General features: G+C 39.1%; 1 protein-coding gene across 3 annotated transcripts; it reads right to left on the bottom strand.

Annotated features, from left to right (window-relative positions):
• Window positions 1–10,896: 10,896 nt before the first annotated feature.
• On the bottom strand, window positions 10,897–20,560 carry LOC128058203 (dihydrodiol dehydrogenase 3). 3 transcript variants are annotated; one of them, XM_052650590.1, is made up of 9 exons: window positions 20,425–20,560; window positions 18,991–19,158; window positions 17,590–17,706; window positions 16,267–16,344; window positions 15,694–15,816; window positions 14,576–14,685; window positions 13,543–13,708; window positions 13,263–13,345; window positions 10,897–11,095 (listed from the first exon to the last, which is right to left on the bottom strand). In XM_052650590.1, the coding sequence occupies exons 1-9, from the start codon at window positions 20,506–20,508 to the stop codon at window positions 11,053–11,055; spliced, it is 972 nt and encodes a 323-aa protein (XP_052506550.1). In that variant the 5' UTR covers window positions 20,509–20,560; the 3' UTR covers window positions 10,897–11,052. The 3 variants fall into 3 exon arrangements, with proteins under 3 accessions (XP_052506550.1, XP_052506548.1, XP_052506549.1); XM_052650588.1 differs by lacking the exon at window positions 16,267–16,344 and having other exon boundaries at window positions 20,425–20,555; XM_052650589.1 differs by lacking the exons at window positions 16,267–16,344; window positions 17,590–17,706 and having other exon boundaries at window positions 10,898–11,095; window positions 20,425–20,555.
• Between the last annotated feature and the right edge of the window lie 1,354 nt (window positions 20,561–21,914).

The following is a 21,914-nucleotide window of genomic DNA, read 5'->3' as shown; positions in this document are numbered from 1 at the left end:
GATCAAAAACCTTGAAAACAAAATGGAGAAAAAGCAAGAATCAATTAACAAAGACCTAGAAGAACTAAATAATAAGCATACAGAGACAAACAACACAATTACTGAAATCAAAAATACTCTAGAAGGAATCAATAGCAAAATATATGAATCAGAAGAACAAATCAGTGAGCTGGAAGATAAAATGGTGGAAATAACTTTTGAAGAGCAGAATAAAGTAAAAAGAATGAAAAGAGCTGAGGACGTTCTCAGAGACTTCTGGGACCATATCAAACACACCAACATTCAAATTATAGGGGTCCCAGAAGAAGAAGAAAAAAAGAAAGGATATGAGAAAATTTTTGAAGAGATTATAGTTGAAAATTTCCCCAACATGGAAAAGGAAAGAGCCAATCAAGTCCAAGAGGCACAAAGAGTCCCATATAGGACAAGCCCAAGGGGAAACATGCCAAGACACATACGAATCAAACTAACAAAGACTAAACACAAAGAAAGAATATTAAAAGAAGCAAGGGAGAAGCAAGAAGTAACATACAAAGGAAACCCCATATGCCTAACAGCTTATATTTCGGCAGAAACTCTTCAGGCCAGAAGGGAATGGCAGGATATATTTTAAGTACTGAAAGAAAAAAATCTACAACCAAGATTACTGTACCCAGCAGGGATCTCACTCAAAACTGATGAGGAAATCAAAAGTTTTCCAGACAAGCAAAAGTTAAGAGAATTCAGTACCACCAAACCAGCTTTACAATAAATGTTAAATGGACTTACATAGTCAAGAAATATAACAGAAGAAAAAAGATATACAAAATCAACCCCAAGCAATTAGAAAATGCCAATAGGACTAGATAGATAGATAGATAGATAGATAGATAATTACTTTAAATGTAAGTGGATTAAGTTCTCCAACTGAAAGACACAGACTGGCTGAAGGGATACAAAAACAAGACCCATATATATGCTGTCTATAGGAAACCCACTTCAGACCTCAAGACACATGTAGACTGAAATTGAGAGGATGGAAAAATATATTCCATGCAAATGGGAAGCAAAAGAAAGCTGGAGTAGCAATTCTCATATCAGACAAAATAGACCTTAAAATAAAGCAGATTCCAAGAGATAAGCAAGGGCACTGCACAGTGATTAAGGGATCAATCCAAGAGGAAGACATAACAATTGTAAATATCTATGCATCCAACATGGGAGCACCTCAATACATAAGACAAACAGTAACAGACATAAAAGGAGAAATTGACAGTAACACAATAACAGTAAGAGTCTTTAACACCCCACTCACACCAATGGACAGATCATCAAAATAGAAAATTAATAAGGAAGCACAAGTCTTAAATGATACATTAGATGAGATGGATCTCACGGATATCTTCAGGACATTCCATCCAAATGCAGAAGAATACTCCTTCTTCTCAAGTGCACATGGAACATTCTCCAGGATAGACCACATCTTGGGTCACAAATCAAACCTCAGTAAATTTTTAAAAATTGAAATTGTATCATGCATCTTCTTCGACCACAATGCTATTAGATTCGATGTCAATTACAAGAAAAAACTGTAAGAAACACAAATACATGGAGATTAAACAACACATCTCTAAATAACCAACAGGTTACTGAAGAAATCAAAAGAGAAATCAAACGATTTCTAGAAACAAATGACAATGAAAACATGACAACTCAAAATTTATGGGATGCAACAAAAGCAGTTCTAAGAGGGAAGTTTATAGCAACAAAATCCTACTTCAAGAAACAAGAAAAATATCGAATAGACAACTGAACTTTATACCTAAAGCAACTGGAAAAGGAAGAAGAAAATAAACAAAATTAGGAGAAAGAAAGAAGTTATAAAGATCAGAGCAGAAATAAATGGAAAAAAAATGAAAGAAACAACAGTGAAGATTAATAAAATTGAAAGCTGGTTCTCTGAGAAGATAAAAAAAATGACAAATCCTTAGCCAGACTCATCAAGGAAAAAAGAGAGAAGAATCAAATCAACAAAATTGGAAAAAGAAAAGGAGAGGTTACAACAGACACTGTAGAAATACAAAGGATTATAAGAGACTATTATGAACAACTATAAGGCAATAAAATTGATAACCTGGAAGAAATGGACAGACTCTTAGAAAAATTCAATCTTCCAAGACTGAACCAGGAAGAAATAGAAATTATAAACAACCCAATTACAAGTACTGAAATTGAAGCTGTGATCAAAAATCTCCCCAAATACAAAAGCCCAGAACCTGATGGCTTCACGGGAGAATTCTATCAAACATTTAGAGAAGAGCTAATGCCTATCCTTCTAAAACTTTCAAAAAATTGCAGAGGAAGGAACACTTCCAAACTCATTCTACAAGACCACCATCACCCTAATACCAAAACCAGACAAAGATAACACAGGAAAAGAAAACTATAAGCCAATATCACTGATGAACATAGATGCAAAAATCCTCAACAAAATTTTAACAAACAGAGTTCAGCAACACATCAAACAGCTCATACACTGTGATCAACTTGGGTTTATTCCAGGGATGGAAGGATTCTTCAATACATGGAAATCAATCAGTGTGATACACCATATTACCAAATTGAAAGATAAAAACCATATGGTAATCTCAATAGATGCAGAAAAAAACCTTTGACAAAATGACAAAATTCAGCACCTATTTATGATTAAAACTCTTCCAAAAATGGGCACAGAAGGAACCTACCTCAACATAGTAAAGGCCATAAATGATAAGCAACACAGCAAACATTATTCTGAAAGCATTCACCTTAAGATTCCCTGATCCTAAGATCCCCAAGACAAGGGTGTCCACTTCCTCCACTATTATTCAGCATAGTTCTGAAAGTGCTACCTACAGCAATCAGAGAAGAAAAAGAAATAAAAAGAATCCAGATCAGAAAAGAAGTACAGCTCTCATTGTTTGCAGATGACATGATACGGTACATAGAAAACCCTAAAGATATTATCAGAAAATTACTAGAGCTAAGACTATGGTTTTTCCAGTGATCATGTATGGATATGAGAGTTGGGCTATAAAGAAAGCTGAGCACTGAAGAACTGATGCTTTTGAACTGTGGTGTTGGAGAAGAAACTCTTGAGAGTCTCTTGGACTGCAAGGAGATCTAACCAGTCTATCCTAAAGGAGATCAGTCCTGGGTGTTCATTGGAAGGACTGATGTTGAAGCTGAAACTCCAATACTTCGGCCACTTGATGCAAAGAGCTGACTCATCTGAAAAGACTTTGATGCTGGGAAAGACTGAGGGCAGGAGGAGAGGGGATGACAGAGTATGAGATGGTTGGATGGCATCACCAACTCAACGGACATGAGTCTGGGTAAACTCCAGGAGTTGGTGATGGACAAGGAGGCCTGACATGCTACAGTTCATGGGGTCACAAAGAGTCGGACATGACTGAGTGACTGAACTGAAGTAAAGTGAATCAGTGAATTTAGCAAAGTTGCAGGATAAAAAATCAATATGCAGAAATCACTTGCATTTCTATATAATAACAATGAAAACTCTGAAAGAGCAATTATGGAATCAATCCTATTCACCATTGCAACAGAAAGAATTAAATATCTAGGAATAAACTTACCTAAGGAGATGAAAGAACTATACACAGAAAATTATAAGACATTAATGAAAGAAATCCAAGGTGACATAAACAGATGGAGAGATATTCCATGTTCCTGGGTAGGAAGAATCAATATTGTGAAAATGACTGTATTACCAAATGCAATCTACAGATTTAGTGCAATCCTTATCAAATTACCAATGGCATTTTTCACAGAACTAGAACAAAAATTTCACAATTCATATGGGAACACAAAAGACCCTGAATAGCTAAAGCAGTGAGAAAGAAGAATGGAGCTGGAGGAATCAAGCTTCCTGACTTCAGGTTATACTACAAAGCTATAGTCATCAAGACAGTATGGTACTGACACAAAAACAGAAATATAGACCAGTGAAACAAGATAAAGTCCAGAAGTAAACCCATGCATCTATGGGTACCTTATTTTTTACAAAGGAGGCAAGAATATACACTGGGGCAAAGACAGCCTCTTCAATAAATGGTGCTGGGAAAACTGGACAGCTACATGTAAAAGAATGAAATTAGAATACTTCTTAACACCATACACAAAGATAAACTCAAAATGGATGAGAGACCTAAATGTAAGACCAGAAACTATAAAACTCTTAGAGGAAAACATAGACAGAACACTCAGTGACATAAATTAAAGCAAGATCCTCTATGACCCAACTCCTAGAGTAATGGAAATAAAAAGTAAACAAGTGGGACTTGTTTACTTTTAACTTAAAAGCTTTAAACTTAAGATTAAACTTAAAAGCTTTTGCACAGCAAAGGAAACTATAAGCAAGGTGAAAACACAACCTTCAGAATGGGAGAATATAATAGTGAATGAAACAACTGATAAAGGATTAATTTCCAAAATATATAAGCAGCTCATACAACTGAATACCAGAAAAACAACCCAATCAAAAAGTGTGAAAAAAGACCTAAACATTCATTTCTCCAAAGAAGACATATAGGTGGTTAACAAACATATGAAAAGATGCTCAACATCGCTCATTATTAGAGAAATGCAAATCAAACCTACAATGAGATACCACCTCATATCAGTCAGAATAGCCCCCTCAAAAAGTCTACAAACAATAAATGCTGGAAAGGGTGTGGAGAAAAGGGAGAACTCTTGCACTGTTGGTGGGAATGTAAATTGATACAGCCACTATGGAAGACTGTATGGAGATTCCTTTAAAAACTAGGATTAAAAGCACCATATGACCCAGCATTCCCACTCCTAGTCATATACGTTGAGGAAACCAAAATTGAAAGAGACACATGTGCAAACTGAGAGTTTTACTTCTTCTTTTCCAATTTGGATTCCGTTTATTTCTTTTTCTGCTCTGATTGCTGTGGCCAAAACTTCCAAAACTATGTTGAATAGTAGTGATGAGAGTGGGCACCCTTGTCTTGTTCCTGACTTTAGAGGAAATGCTTTCAATTTTTCACCATTGAGGATAATGTTTGCTGTGGGTTTGTCATATATAGCTTTTATTATGTTGAGGTATGTTCCTTCTATTCCTGCTTTCTGGAGAGTTGTTTTTTTCTTTATCATAAATGGATGTTGAATTTTGTCAAAGGCTTTCTCTGCATCTATTGAGATAATCATATGGCTTTTATTTTTCAATTTGTTAATGTGGTGAATTACATTGATTGATTTGCGGATATTGAAGAATCCTTGCATCCCTGGGAAATGCCCACTTGGTCATGGTGTATGATCTTTTTAATGTGTTGTTGGATTCTGATTGCTAGAATTTTGTTAAGGATTTTTGCATCTATGTTCATCAGTGATATTGGCCTGTAGATTTCTTTTTTGTGGCATATTTGTCAGGTTTTGGTATTAGGGTGATGGTGGCCTCATAGAATGAGTTTGGAAGTTTACCTTCCTCTGCAATTTTCTGGAAGTGTTTGAGTAGGATAGGTGTTAGCTCTTCTCGAAATTTTTGGTAGAATTCAGCTGTGAAGCCATCTGGACCTGAGCTTTAGTTTGCTGGAAGATTTCTGATTACAGTTACAATTTCCGTGCTTGTGACGGGCCTGTTAAGATTTTCTATTTCTTCCCGGTTCAGTTTTGGAAATTTGTACTTTTCTAAGAATTTGTCCATTTCTTCCACATTGTCCATTTTATTGGCATATAATTGCTGAGAGTAGTCTCTTATGATCCTTTGTATTTCTATGTTGTCTGTTGTGATCTCTCCATTTTCATTTCTAATTTTATTGATTTGATTTTTCTCCCTTTGTTTCTTGATGAGATTATTATTTATCAATCTTACTTATCCTTTCAAAGAACCAGCTTTTGGCTTTGTTGATTTTTGCTATGGTCTCTTTTGTTTCTTTTGCATTTATTTCTGCCCTAATTTTTAAGATTTCTAAAGTGCTGCACTCAATATGCCAGCAAATATGGAAAATTCAGCAGTGGCCACAGGACTGGAAAAGGTCAGTTTTCATTCCAATCCCAAAGAAAGGCAATGCCAAAGAACGCTCAAACTACCACACAATTGCACTCATCTCACATGCTAGTAAAGTAATGCTCAAAATTCTCCAAGCCAGGCTTCAGTAATACATGAACCATGAACTCCCTGATGTTCAAGCTGGTTTTAGAAAAGGTAGAGGAACCAGAGATCAAATTGCCAACATCCGCTGGCTCATGGAAAAAGCAAGAGAGTTCCAGAAAAATATATATTTCTGCTTTATTGACTATGCCAAAGCCTTTGACTGTGTGGATCACAATAAGCTGTGGAAAATTCTGAAAGTGATGGGAATACCAGACCACCTAACCTGCCTCTTGAGAAATCTGTATGCAGGTCAGGAAGCAGCAGTTAGAACTGGACATGGAACAACAGACTGGTTGCAAATAGGAAAAGGAGTATGTCAAGGCTGTATATTGTCACCCTGTTTATTTAACTTATATGCAGAGTACATCATGAGAAATGCTGGACTGGAAGAAACACAAGCTGGAATCAAGATTGCTGGGAGAAATATCAATAACCTCAGATATGCAGATGACACCACCCTTATGCCAGAAAGTGAAGAAGAACTAAAAAGCCTCTTGATGAAAGTGAAAGAGGAGAGTGAAAAAGTTGGCTTAAAGGTGAGCATTCAGAAAACAAAGATCATGGCATTTGGTCCCATCACTTCATGGCAAATAGATGGGGAAACAGTGCCAGACTTTATTTTTTTGGGCTCCAAAATCACTGCAGATGGTGACTGCAGCCATGAAATTAAAAGACACTTACTCCTTGGAAGAAAAGTTATGACCAACCTAGATAGCATATTCAAAAGCAGAGACATTACTTTGCCGACTAAGGTCCGTCTAGTCAAGGCTATGGTTTTTCCTGTGGTCACGTATGGATGTGAGAGTTGGACTGTGAAGAAGGCTGAGCACCGAAGAATTGATGCTTTTGAAATGTGGTGTTGGAGAAGACTCTTGAGAGTCCCTTGGACTGCAAGGAGATCCAACCAGTCCATTCTGAAGGAGATCAACCCTGGAATTTCTTTGGAAGGACTGATGCTAAAGCTGAAACTCCAGTACTTTGGCCACCTCATGCGAAGAGTTGACTCATTGGAAAAGACTGTGATGCCGGGAGGGATTGGGGGCAGGAGGAGAAGGGGACAACTGAGTATGAGATGGCTGGATGGCATCACGGACTCAATGGATGTGAGTCTGAGTGAACTCCGGGAGTTGGTGATGGACAGGGAGGCCTGGCATGCTGCGATTCGTGGGGTCTCAAAGAGTCGGACATGACTGAGCAACTGAACTGAACTGAACTGAACTAACCCTGGCGTTCTTCATTTCTTCCTTTTCTAGTTGCTTTAGGTGTGTAGCTGCTGCTGCTGCTATGTCACTTCAGTCGTGTCCAACTCTGTGCGACCCCACAGACGGCAGCCCACCAGGCTACCCCATCCCTGGGATTCTCCAGGCAAGAACACTGAAGCGGGTTGCCATTTCCTTCTCCAATGCATGAATCTGAAAAGTGAAAGTGAAGCCGCTCAGTCATGTCCGACTCTTAGCGTGTAGAGTTATTATTTGACTTTTTTCTTGTTTCTTGAGGTATGCCTGTATTGCTATGAACTTTCCCCTTAGCACTGCTTTTACAGTGTCCCACAGGTTTTGGGTTGTTGTGTGTTCATTTTCATTCATTTCTATGCATATTTTGATTTCTTCTGTGATTTGTTGGTTATTCAGCAGCATGTTGTTCATCCTCCATATGTTGGAATTTTTAATAGTTTTTCTCCTGTAATTGAGATCTAATCTACTGCACTGTGTCAGAAAAGATGCTTGGAATGATTTCTTTTTTTTTTTTTTAATTTATCAAGGCTAGATTTATGGCCCAGGATGTGATCTATCCTGGAGAAGTTTCCGTGTGCACTTGAGAAAAAGGTGAAATTCATTGTTTTGGGGTGAAATGTCCTATAGATATCAATTTGGTCTAACTGGCCTATTGTATCATTTAAAGTTTGTGTTTCCTTGTTAATTTTCTGTTTAGTTGATCTATCCATAGGTGTGAGTGGGGTATTAAAGTCTCCCACTATTATTGTGTTATTGTTAATTTCCCCTTTCATACTTGTTAGCATTTTCTTACATATTATGGTGCTCCTATGTTGGGTGCATATAGCAACTGACAAACAACTAATATCAAAAATATGCAAACAACTCCTGCAGCTCAATTCCAGAAAAATAAACGACCCAATCAAAAAATGGGCCAAAGTACTAAATAGACATTTCTCCAAAGAAGACATACAGATGGCTAACAAACACATGAAAAGATGCTCAACATCACTCATTATCAGAGAAATGCAAATCAAAACCACAGTGGGGTACCATTTCACGCCAGTCAGAATGGCTGCAATCCAAAAGTCTACAAGCAATAAATGCTGGAGAGGGTGTGGAGAAAAGGGAACCCTCTTACACTGTTGGTGGGAATGCAATCTAGTATAGACACTATGGAGAACAGTGTGGAGATTCCTTAAAAATTGCAAATAGAACTGCCTTATGACCCAGCAATCCCATTGCTGGGCATGCACACCAAGGAAACACGTGTGCCCCAATGTTCATCACAGCATTGTTTATAATAGCCAAGACATGGAAACAACCTAGATGTCCATCAGCAGACGAGTGGATAAGAAAGCTGTGGTACATATACACAATGGAGTATTACTCAGCCATTAAAAAGAATACATTTGAATCAGTTCTAATGAGGTGGATGAAACTGGAGCCTATTATACAGAGTGAAGTAAGCCAGAAAGAAAAACACCAATACAGTATACTATTGCATATATATGTAATTTAGAAAGATGGTAATGATAACCCTGTATGCAAGAGAGCAAAAGAGACACAGATGTATAGAACAGTCTTTTGGACTCTGTGGGAGAGGGAGAGGGTGGGATGATTTGGAGAATGGCATTGAAACATGTATAATATCATATAAGAAATGAATCGCCAGTCCAGGTTCAATGCAGGATACAGGATGCTTGGGGCTGGCACACTGGGATGACCCAGAGGGATGGTATGGGGAGGGAGGTGGGAGGGGGGTTCAGGATGGGGAACTTGTGTACACCCATGGCAGATTCATGTTGATGTATGGCAAAACCAATATAATATTGTAAAGTAAAAAATAATAGTAATAATAAAAGAAAGAGACACATATATCCCATTGTTCACTGCAGCACTATTTACAATAGCTAGAACATGGAAGCAACCTAGATGTCCATCGACAGATGAATGGATAAAGAAGTTGTGGTATATATACACAATGGCATATTACTCAGCCATAAAAAGGAACACATTTGAGTCAGTTCTAATGAGGTAGGTGAATGTAGAACCTATTATACAGAGTGAAGTGAGTCAGAAAGAGAAAAATATATACTATAATCTAACACATATACACAAAATCCAAAAAAATGGTACTGAAGAATTTATTTACAGGGCAATAATGGAGAAATAGACATAGAGAATAGACTTATGTACATGGGGAGAGGGGAGGAGAGCGTGAGATGTATGGAAAGAGTAACATGGAAACTTACATTACCATATGTAAAATAGATAGCCAGTGGGAATTTGCTGTATGGCTCAGAAAACTCAAACAGGGGCTCTGTATCAACCTAGAGGGGTGGGATGGGGAAGAAGATGGGAGGTAGTTTCAAAAGGGAGAGGATATATGTATACCTATGGCTGATTCATGTTGAAGTTTGACAGAAAACAGCAAAATTCTGTAATGCAATTATCCTTCAATAAAAAATAAATTAATTTTAAAAAAACGCTGAGCATGGGCAGATGACTTAAAATTGGATAATTTGATATGATGCACTGCTTTACAATAGACAAAATATAATACTGGAATTTTAAAATACTATGCTATAGCTTACCAAGATACTTAAGCTAAGTAAAAAGAAAGTATGCAACCTGTGTGTTGAAGATTATTTCAATTTATAAATAAATACACAAGGTGGCGCCAGTGGTAAAGAACCTGCCTGCCAATGCAGGAGACGCAGGTTCAATTTCTTGATCGGGAAGGACCCTTGGAAGAGAGCGTGGCAACCCCCTCCAGCATTCTTGCCTGGACAATGCCATGGACAGAAGAGCCTCACAGCGTACAGTCCATAGGGTCGCCAAGAGTCAGACACGGCTGAAGTGACTTAGCACGAATGCACACACAGTTGGAAAGGAAAATTACGAAAGTGTGAAATAAATTACATATTTTGTGAAAAGACAAGACAAACTTCAGCAACAAAAAATTCTTCTCTGTCCTTTGCACTCCTCTCTCCTCACTGTGAGTTGTGAGTCTGCATGACCTATGGATCAGACCTCCCCATCAGAGGGAAGACCTGCTCAACCATGAAAAGCAACATTTTCCCAGAATCAGTAAGACAATTCCTTAAAAGAGAGCGTTCTATCTTGACCTTGTTAGGCGTTACATGACCCAGCACGATGATGCTTAGATCTGGATTATGTACACTGTCAATAATATGTCATTTGATGTACAGCCTTCTTTCTAAAAACTTCCATAACTGTACCTAGACCTCTAATGGACAGAACAGTTCTCAGAACTTTCTGAGATGCTCTTCCTTGAAGGTATTAATCCTCACATTTAAATCAAATAAAATTTTCCATTTCTTTCTTAGGTCAACTGACTAACATTTCACTGACAAAGGAAAATGCACCAAAGTTAAGTATTACTAAATGGATTAATCACAGGTTAGCTTCATTGTCTAAACTTTCCCTTTTATTTTCCAAATTTTCTGTAGCTTTTACATGTATTATTTTAATTATTGGGAAAGACAAGAATCAATACTTTCAAGACCACTATTTCATAAAATGTTTTTTAATAAAGGAAAGGCAAGTTTTTGAAATGGAAGACACTTTTTTTAAGCACCTCTACCAAGTACAGAAATCCTCTTCACAGCCCTAGAAGCAAGTCGTTCTGGTATAATGCGCGTATACAGCTCACAGTCAATATTCTTCAAAAAATGGATACTCAGGGTGACCAACACCCCTGAAAGAGAAAGAGGAGTGTTAATTTATTAAATCTGTCATGTTGTCATAGAGAGCTTGACTCTGTGTTGCAGTCAGGATGGGTTAACACTCTGAATCTACAAACACGTCCCTCTTTCTCCCCCAGCAAGAACACACGCAGATGCCATCTCCATGTGCACACTGGACCTGTACGTCCAGTCCCAAAATCTACACAATGACAGGTAATTTGACCCAGGTTACAGTTTATGAAAGGGCCCAAGAACTATGGCTAGGGGCTTCCCTGGTGGCTCAGTAGATAAGAATCTGCCTGCCCATCCAGGAGACACGGGTTTGATCCCTGGTCCAGGAAGATCCCATATGCCATGGAATAACTAAGCCCATGCATCACCACCACTGAGCATGTGTTCTAGAGCCCGGGGACCACAACTCCTGAAGACCATGCACCCTCGAGCCTGTGCTCCACAATAAAAGAAGCCACTGCAATGAGAAGCCCACGAAGCACAACTACAGAGTAACCTCCACTCGCCTCAGCTAGAGAAGAAAGCCCACGCAGCAACAAAGATCCAGCACAGCCAAAATAAATAACTTTTTAAAATTTTTAATGGTTTTTAAAAGTTTTTTAAAAAATGAACGATGGCTAAAGATGGAGCCATAGGTAAAACATAGGACGCTAGATGATGAAAAGGAGAACCCTTAAGGAACTAGTTGATCTTTTTCACACAACATTCAGAAAATAACTACTGAAGCCAGGACACAGGGTGCCCCTGGTGAGGAGCTTCTAATATAATGAAGAGATATCACATTCATCTGAGTGATCATAACTAGAGAATAAATCACTGTATAATTTATGAGAATGCTTATTGTTCATAATTGGTATTACCATTGTCTTCTGCTTCTTGTGTTCCCATTTTTCTTTCTAAATTTGTCCTTTTCAATTCAATTCATTAAAGAGTGTATTTTGAGCAATTCCATATCAAAAGAACCATGCTGTTTACCTAAACCCACAAATATGAGCAAGTCTAGGCATTCACAGCTTAATGAAGGAGCACATAGAAATATAGTTCAAAGGCTGAGAACAGAAAAGGATCCATCTTTTTTCATTTATCAAGATACAGCTTTACAAACAAGAGAGAGTTTTGAGATCTTTCATTCAAAACTAAATGTTTGTTTTATCACTAAATTGTATGTTCTTCTCCTTAAACTCCCTTTCAACTTCTTTGTGTTTGATTAGCCTTCTGTCTCTTCAGTTCTGACAACCACCTGCAGTAATTAGGCAGCTGAAATTCCATGGTACTGACTAAGTCAAAGTCAAGGAGGTATGGGCTCCCCGTGGGATGGAGCCCTGGTTGACAAAGGCTACACTGGGGTGAGTCTGGACTCAAAAAACCAGAGAGACCAGACGATCTTACCTGAGTGTGTCCTGCCAAGGACATGGCCATCACTCACTGGAGGGTCAGTTAAGCTCATGATCTACTTGTGATTCATTTGGTGACATTATAAGGATGAAGAAATGGAAATTAGAACAGGGGGAAAAGGCCAATGAAGAGATAAATTTGAAAGAAATGAATGATGGCTTGGTAAAGAAATGCCCAATAGGGAGAAAAGCAACTAGACTCTTGGCAGGGGGCGGGGGTGGGGCAGAGTTGAAGCAGGCCCACTGTGACCTCTCAGTACCCATATACAGTGGCCTTTGTGGGCCCCTCCTCCATAAAAACATAAGCATGGCATTTTACAATTGTATTAGGATAAACATGAACGTGCTAAAGGATGGATTCATTATTACATAGTAATCATTAATATAATCATTTCCCCCTGATGTAAAAAAGAATTGAAGATGAAATATTTTCATAAGTCCTTAAAAAATAGTGGGCTGAAAGCTCTGTGCTGTCTGTGTCCACAGGGTGCCTGGGCCCTGAGAGGAGGTGCACCAGACACAGGGATGAGCGGTACAAAGTAGTGAATTTACCACCATATCATCTCTGGGCTGGCCTGGGCCCCAGTCACATTTCTGTTGGTCAGAGATAGAGCCTTGGAGAAAACCTCTGGTCTGAGGTCTACAGGAAGCCCCTGGTTTACTCCTATGCTGGAAATTAGGACTGTCTCCCTAAAACTAAGCTTTGAAAAATGTTAGTTCCCTGTTGACCTGCCTGCTACAGAAAATCGTGAAGCATCTGCAAGTCACTTACAGTAGTAGCTCATTATATCTTATGCTGCTGTTGAGGCCATCGATTGCTTTCATGTCTTCTGGAGTCAGTTCAAAGTCAAACACCTGGGAGGAAGGAACAATCACATTACCTCCCCCACCCCCGCAAGGAGCCAGTCTTACCCTGGGGACTGGAGGACTTTCCAACTGGATGGGGACAAGAAGAGGGGACAGGGAAGCCATATCTGTCCTCAGTTGGACAAAGAATGACCCTTGTGAAGGATATTCCTTAGGAGCCCTCTGCCCACAGCCCCACTCATCACCTGTATGTTCTCTTTGATCCGCTTCTTGTTGTAACTCTTGGCCAGAACCACAACCCCACGTTGTATCTGGTAGCGAAGGGCAACCACAGCTGGGGTTTGCTTGTGCTTTTTGGCAATGGCAGAGAGAACTGGGTCCTCCAAGAGAAAGGGGAGGTTTGGGTTCACCCTGAAAGGAAATTCAGAAATGCTGAGGAGCTGAGACTTATTTGTAAGGTGACTTCCCAAACAGACCAAGTAGGTCCACTCTAGACAGTGCTTCTCAAAGTGTGGTCCATGGACCAACAGCATCAGCATCACTTGGGATCTTGTTAGAAATACAAATTCCATGGCTGAGCTGAATACCAACTGAATCAGAACCACAACTGTGTCACTTCCCATTCTGTGTTTACAAAGCTGTGCAGGTGATTCAGATGCATTTTTGAGTTGAGGCCAGTGCTGCCAAACAGGTGGAATTTATTTCTCTTTTTTACTTTTTTTCTTCTTTAACCACCATGAATAGAAAAAGAGAAGGAAAAGACTAGGAATTTTTTTTTTTTTTTTTTTTTACTTTTCTAGGGTATTGATCAAACTTGAATAGTCTCAAAATGAGAGCTATTCATTTCACCATTAGTCTTCTATGGATGTTTAAAAAAATGCTTCATATTTGAATTTTTTCTATCATGATAGATCTGGGAGTTGCATATTACTATCCCAATTTTAAACATAAGGTAAGTGAGGCTAGAAATGCATATTTTTAGAAATATGTTCACGAGTTAATAGATAAGTAAATCATGACATAGCTTGTGTCTTTGGTCTCAAAGAGAGATTATATAGAGATTTTAATACAGACACTTGTTCCTGATGAATCTATAAGGCTAATACAATGTAGAAAAATTGTCTGGGAGCTGGGAAAATAAAAGAGAAGAATTCTTTCCATCCTTCCCCTTTCTCCCCTCTGCCTATGAGAGTTATCTGAGTACTGTACGATTTAAACTATTTCATCAAAAATTGAATTTTAGGCAAACTCCCACTTGTCTTCAATAGGATTCAATACCATCCTTTTATTCTTTGGGATCCCAGAGCGCCATAGGCAACAAGAACAATATCATGTGACTTGCAGAACTCCAACAGTTTGCTCTGATTGAGATAAGGGTGACATTCCACCTGTAGAATGTCAACAAAGAAGAGTGTCAGATTATATGAAAAGGCAATATTAACAGGAAAGAGGAAGATTAAAAGTTTAAGAGGTGCTAAAGGAAAAACTGCAACTTAAATGTAAACTGGAAATATCAATATCAAGAGAAAAATAGAGAAAAGTGTGTTTATATAGTTAATTTTATCATAGACATAGGTGGGAGAACTAATCCAAGATGGAGAAAATCACAAGGTGGGCTCTACATTTGAGTAAATATTTCAGAGTAAATATTTCATCTAGTGTTAGCATCACCATGATCCTTCAACTTCACCCTCTTACCTGGATGATTTTCATCATCTCCAGTACATTTTTGTGTACTGTGCTGCCTGTTTCTCTACTGTGCTCATAAATGCCAAGACACCAAGACTAAGGATTCAGTCATTCAAACCCCATACAAACTCTGAAACCCATCTTATATGACTTTTCTTTGGTGGTGGTGGTTTAGTTGTTTAGCTGTCCAACTCTTGCAACCCCCATGAACTGTAGCCCACCAGGCTCCTCTGTCCATGGGATTTCCCAGGCAAGAATACTGGAGTGAGTTGTCTTTTCCTCATCCAGGGGATCTTCCTGACCCAGGGATGGAGCCTGCTTCTCCTTCAGTGCAGACAGAGTCTTTACTGATGCTCCACTTGGGAAACACATATGTTCATTGTCTTTCTTCCTGTACACAGTTCCCTCTGAGCACTTTCACATCAACTTCTGGTCATGCTTTCAGCTCAGGAAAACACCTTCTTCCTTTAGTTCTGCCTGTCTAGTCTAACCCCTTTCACCTCCATTACCTTCCCTCAGTCCCTACCACAATTTAACAGAAAGTTCTCCCAAATTTTCTACCCAGACATTAGCAGACACAGATACCACTGTGAGTCCTATTCTCTAGAATCTTCTGTCCACAAAGGAGTGGAGGACAGACAGACATCAGGCTCCAGTGCAAGAAGGAGGTTCTGAAGAGCAGGAGCGAGAGGAGCCGAGCTGCTCACCTGGTTGCAGACGGGCTTATACTTGAGCCCTGGCTTGTTCAGGATCTTCTCCAGCTGCTTGTGGTTGAAATTGGACACCCCAATGGACTTGGTCAGCCCTGCATCCTTACACTTCTCCAGGGCCTGGGAGGGAGGGGTGGTGAACAGTCATGAACAGTCACTTGGAATGGTCAATAGAACAAGAATAAAAAAGCTGAAAAACAATCTGTAAAAAAAAGCTGAAAAACAATCTGTAAAAAATGTCTCCTGTCCAGAATTAGCATTGATTATAAGGAAGGAAAAAGGGGAAGAAGGTCATGACACAAGAAAAATTACTATCTCCTAAGAAAAACCTCAGAGAAGACATATCACGTGGAAGGAAATAGATGCCTGTCTTACTGGCCAAAATTCTCCTCTATTCCTTTCTGTGAACATTTCAGCAATGGTTTCCTCCCCCACAACCCTAGCATCACAGCCCTTAGATTCATGAACTGCTGAGTCTGATGGTCCACAGCCCATTCTCACAGGTGGAAGAAAGGAAGGAGGTTCCCCCTCTCCTGGTTCCTCCTCTGGTTCTCTCCTCCCTAGACTCACCTCCCACGTGCGACAGAGATCCACTGAGTCAAATATTGGTTTTCCATTTTCATCTTTTGGGAAAAGTCCCTCCCCTGGCTGAAATGGAAGCAGTCATTTTAGAGATGTCACAAATTAATTTCTCCACATTTAGCCAGCTTGCCAGGCACCAGGGATTAAACCTTCATGAGGTAGGTTTATAAATTTCTAGATACTAATATTTGCAGTGATTGCATATGGAGTTTTAAGCAATGTCTTTAAAGGGAGGCTTATTCTAATCTCTTACACATACTATCTGTTGTAATAAATATAATTTTTCTAGGTCCTAATGGGACTCATATTGGCTTATGTGAATTTTGTTTGTTTCCTATAATTGCCTCTTTTGAAATGCCTCTTTTGAGCTGGGAATGGAAGTAAGCTACATGGCTTTATTTCCAGAATAAAAATTGCAACCTTGACCTGGGCTAAATAATCAGACTTCCTTTTCCCTCTGAGCATCTGATACCCTAGGGCAGGCATATGAACTAGCAATGCTCTCCTTAAGTTGATACGGAGTGTGGATGATCCAGACATGCTTTCAAATATTCATGACCATGAGCTTTGAGCTGTCCCAAGGCCATATTTGCCACCAATGGAAAATGTTCAGTAAAAGTAAAGCAAACCTAGAGGATTGCCTTGATAAAGGCTTTTTGTTTTTGTTTTTAAGACATTTCTGAAGAGTACTGCAAATCCTTAGATCTCCGTGGTTGGGACCTGCCATTGTTATAGTCCTCCAAGCTATTTTGCATCAGGTGGCTTGAGTAGATTTCTGTAACTTAAAATCAAGAGTTCTACATGATACAGTTCTTAGTGGTTGAGCGCAGTCTACAAACTTCATGAAAATAGACATTAGTGTAGCCAAGGCTTCCCAATTCCCTATAAAGGCTGGGAGGTTTAGACCTACACAGAAAGAGCACCAAATCTGCTCAACTTGAAAGAAAAGATAAACTCATCATGTTCAATGTAAGGCAGTTTCATGCTCACCATGGCTGCACCAAACTCTGGGTTCATGAAATCCCCAGAGACTCAGGAGTCATAATCTTGACTATATTGAACTGGCCTATTTTTATTTTCACAAGTTTTTGAGTCAGATTATTTAACTCCTTTCTCTGGGAAGCAGGTAATGTATTCAAAGAAACTCAGTAAAAAGATTATCACAAATGAATTTTTGAGAGGATTCTGCTGTAGTGAGGGCTTCCCTACAACCTACTAAGAAAAATCTTGTCAACCATCCATGCAAGTTTATAATCATTCTGAGGCAAGAAAAAATATATATGTGACTGATTTTAAAAATAGATTGCCAACCTTCAGAGCCACTGGAAAATGAATAATATAGAGATCGACATAGTCCAGTTGAAGATTATTCAGTGACTTTTCCAAGGCTGGTCTGACCAATTCTGGATGAAGAGAAGTGGACCAAAGCTGCAGAGGTTAAACAATAGAAGCTGTGTTAAATTAATTCTTTAGGTAATTTGGTGGGGGGAATGGGGGGCCCTAAATGTGAGGCTGAAGAGATCTTAGTTCCCTAGTTAGGGATGAAACCCAGGCTCATGGCAATAATACACTGAGTCCCAACCATTGGACCCCCAGGGAATTTCAATACTTCAGGTAATTTTTTTTCTTCTTTCATCTAATATTTAGACATTTGGGGGCTTCCCTGGTAGCTGAGACAGTAAAGAATCTGCCTGCAATGGAGGAGACCAGATTTGACCCCTGGGTTTGGAAGATGCCCTGGAGAAGGGAATGGCAACCCACTCCAGTATTCTTACCTGGAGAAGATCCCCTGTAGAAGGAGACCCACTCCAGTATTCTTGTCTGTACAATTCCATGGACAGAGGAAACTGGCAGGCTGTAGCCCATGGGGTCACAAAGAGATGGACACAACTAATGGACTATGTCTAACACTTTAGACATTTTTATTGATTAAAACAAATGACCTCAAGAAAGACGCTCATTTTCCTTTCGAGGTCCTTTTTGATCTAACTTACCCATGTAAGCTTTATTATTTGCTTAAATTATCATCAGTTGAATCAGACATAGTTACATCACTCACAATGGAGTGAAATGAAGGAAGAGATAAAAAGAATTATTGGAAAATTACCATGTTCATCATCTGATTATGTTTGATAGAATGTGAAACCTGCTCACAAACTTGCTCTAACTGGATCAAACAATCAGATCTCTCAGAATTAATTAATAGCTTGCTGTTTACGTAACTGTAGGGAAAAGACCTTGAACATATTAACATGGGCAGAAGATAAGTCAAGACACTTTGGCTAGATCTTGTGTGATACACAAAGTGCCTGTCCTAATGCTCTCATACTGACAGATCCAAGAACTGATTCAGAATGAGAAGAAATTCTAGAAAGTCTACCAGGTGATAAGGAAAGCTATAATCTGACAACTGTTCTCTCTGATTCATTCGCCCATACTAAATCACATTGCTCTGGTATAGGCTCAGAGAAGCAAGGGACTAATTTAAAATTAAAATTTGAACACACCGATGATGAGAAGGGTATAATCACATTCTTCCTTTGGTGGGAGAGTATGGTTTGGTGGAGAAGGATATTAGATTTAATATATAAATATATGTGAAAAAAGTTGTAGCAATAAGTACCATTGACCAAATAACTACTGATCCTGTTACCTAATTGTCACCTGCACACAATCACTTACACACATGTGCACACAGAAAACACACAGCACCTTTGAAGTGTAGAATACATCTTTTCTCTTCACAGTCCCATCGGCAATCTTGCTTCGAATGGCCTGGCCAACCTGCTCTTCATTCTGATACAAATGAGCACTGTCAATATGGCGGAATCCAACCTCTATAGCAAATTTGGTGACCTCCAGCGCTTCACTCTTAGGAACCTACATAAGCAACAAAAATAAAGTTAAATATCCACATGATTATGAGATTGCTAAGGCCCAGGCTGATCTTCCCAAGAACCCACTTTTTTGTGTGCCTTTGGTTAGTTCTGTATGTGTGGTGATGTAGCCATGACAGTTTCCCTGAACATTGTTATTGCTCAGTCACCAAGTCGTGGCCAACTCTTTGAGACCTCAGAGACTACAGCACGTCAGACTTCCCTGTCTTTCACTATCTCCTGGAGTTTGCTCAAACTCATATCCACTGGGTCAGTGATGTCGTCCAACCATCTCATCATCTGTCGTCTGCTTCATTCCTAGTAAGTAACTAAATGGGCACGCAGAAACATTTAATACCAGGCAATTGGTGGTTGATTGCTGGCATCAGCAAGACCACTTCAAGTTGCTGGAAGAAATCATAAGACTCAGTATAAGGTTGTAGTCATGGATATGATTTATACTGTGAGATGTTTGAAGCAAAATCAATAAAGGTGTAAGTTGTCTGGTAAAAGCATCAAGAAAGCAGGTGAAAGCTATTGAGACCTCTGTTTACCAGTGAAGCCACACAGAATACACTAAATAAAAACTGTATCTATTAAAGCTGTACAAAGCTATATTCTCATAAAAGATCCATTGTTGATGATCACCAACACTCCTCTTACGACCAAGCACTGAAAATTATACTTTAATAAAAACATATTACGACACCCAAGGAAACATTACAAAACCTTTCCTGTAAGACTGTAGCTTATCCTCTCAAATGACAGTATATTTTCCATTAGAAGAAGCTTCCAAGCAGAAACAGAAGTACAGGCAAAACACAGCTGGAGTGTCTTGCTTAGCACCAAGCAGGCACCCCAGAGTAGAAAAGAAATTGTCTCCCATTAGTTTTCAGTTACCTCATCTTTGAGAACTTTAACTCAAATATTTCTCTGGGTCATGTCTTTTCAGAAGGAGCAAATTTTTGAACTAATTAAATACACAGAGAAACCCCACCATTGCAATCCCCCTCAAAGCAAATCTGGGAAAGAGGTGGAAACTGGAGGGGAACCCAGAGTAATCTGCAGGTGAGCACAGCCTCAGATCCTGATGCAGAGTGAAGACTGGATGCTCTCTCCCCTTTCACAGGGCATGGTTCTAGCCTGGTTAGTGGAACCTCGTGATCCTCCCAGAGTCACACAGGAGTTCAGTGCTTGACAACCCAAGTCCCTTGCTCTCATGTTACATTCACTTACTATTTATATCTCAACCCACAGCCACTAATGTTACCTCTGGAGGTGCGTAGGTTCCAAATCCCAGGACAGGAATGAAGTGGCCATCATTAAGCTTCACTCGCTGGTCTTTGGGATCCATTGTTTGTTGCTCCACTAAGTAAGCAGATTGATTTTTTTCTTTTGACTTCAGAGGTTATAAATAACAGGAAGTTAACGCCCCAGCTGACTGTCCAATGTTAGCAGACATGCTGTAGGAGGAGACGGATTAAATGAGTCCCACAGGGTAAGAGGAGTATTTAACCACTTAGCTTGTTTGCTTTTTCTTATCGGAATATCTCAAGTTATATAATGATGAGATGTGCAGAACAGTTATTGACCATATGTTACACAGAAACCTCCAATGCCCGTCATTTCATTTTTCTAATTAAGAAGCCCACTCTTGATCAAACATGATTTGAAACAACTATCTTGTAGTACATACAAACACACAAGTCACACAATTTGAAAGAATGTTTAATAAGCATTTTTTCAAAATGTAATCCCTTAATAAAGAATAAAAATATCAAATGAAAACAAACTGCCTTTTTACATTTCCCACCAGCAGAATTATTTTGCTTTATAGACCTGTACTGGTGGAAGTTTTAGTTGCTAAGTCCTGTCTGACTCTTTTATAACCCCATGGACTGTAGCTTGGCAGGCTACTCTGTTCATGGAATTTCCCAGCAAGAATACTGGAGTGGGTTGCCATTTACTGTATCACGGGAAATTCCTGACGCAGGGAACACACATCTCTTACAACTCCTGCATTAACAGTCAGATTCTTTAACTCTGAGCCACCTGAGAAACCCTTACAGATCTGACAAGGGTAAAATCCTGAAAAGGATTCCAAAACCAGACATTTGGCAAGATGTTTATAGGAGACTAAATATTAATAATTATTGGTTACCATGTGCAGTGTGCAAACAGACTCTGAGTGTTTATACCATGGAGTTTGTTACATAATTTTTAAAAAACACTCACAATGTAGCTGACAAATATTTACATAATTTACTATCCTGTTCAACATTATTCATAAAAGGAAAACCTATAAACAACTGAAACTGCAACAAAATTGAGAAGAGTAAGGGAAATCATGATGTACTAGTACAAGGGGATGTTGTGAAGGAAAACATAGTTAAACACATAGAGTGATGTTAGCAAAATAGTGAGCTAGGAGGAGTGAAGTCTCCTTTGGAGAAGGAAGTATGGAAACAGGAAGCAGCTGAAAGTGTCATAGGCATTCTGGGAAACAGTCAAAGATCTACAGCTACAAAGTGAGCATGCAACTAGGAAAGATCCAGAACTGTAGAAGGACATTTCCATGTGTTTTTATTCACATTCACCTCTCCTCTGACTTGTACAGTGGTGTCTTGATCTGTAAATGGCAGCAGCTCAGCACCCAGTTGCCTCCCTCAAAACAAACTGATGACAGAAATCCTTATATGCAAAGTTCCCACCTACTTGGGGGCTGACTGAAGACTGGTGTCCATTTCACTTAACTCTGAA

Source organism: Budorcas taxicolor, chromosome 13 (genome assembly GCF_023091745.1).
Source record: "Budorcas taxicolor isolate Tak-1 chromosome 13, Takin1.1, whole genome shotgun sequence".
NCBI lineage: Eukaryota > Metazoa > Chordata > Mammalia > Artiodactyla > Bovidae > Budorcas > Budorcas taxicolor.
The sequence above is the reverse complement of the archived record's forward strand: the minus strand, read 5'-3'. Positions and strand labels throughout refer to the sequence as shown.

Coding starts and splice junctions, on each gene's coding strand:
- LOC128058203 (XM_052650590.1), bottom strand. CDS start 20,508: ATGGATCCCAAAGACCAGCGAGTGAAGCTTAATGATGGCCACTTCATT. Junction 17,707..18,990: donor ATGTATTCTACACTTCAAAG/GTGCTGTGTGTT, acceptor TAACCTCTGCAG/CTTTGGTCCACTTCTCTTCA. Junction 15,817..16,266: donor ATCTCTGTCGCACGTGGGAG/GTGAGTCTAGGG, acceptor CCTCCCTCCCAG/GCCCTGGAGAAGTGTAAGGA.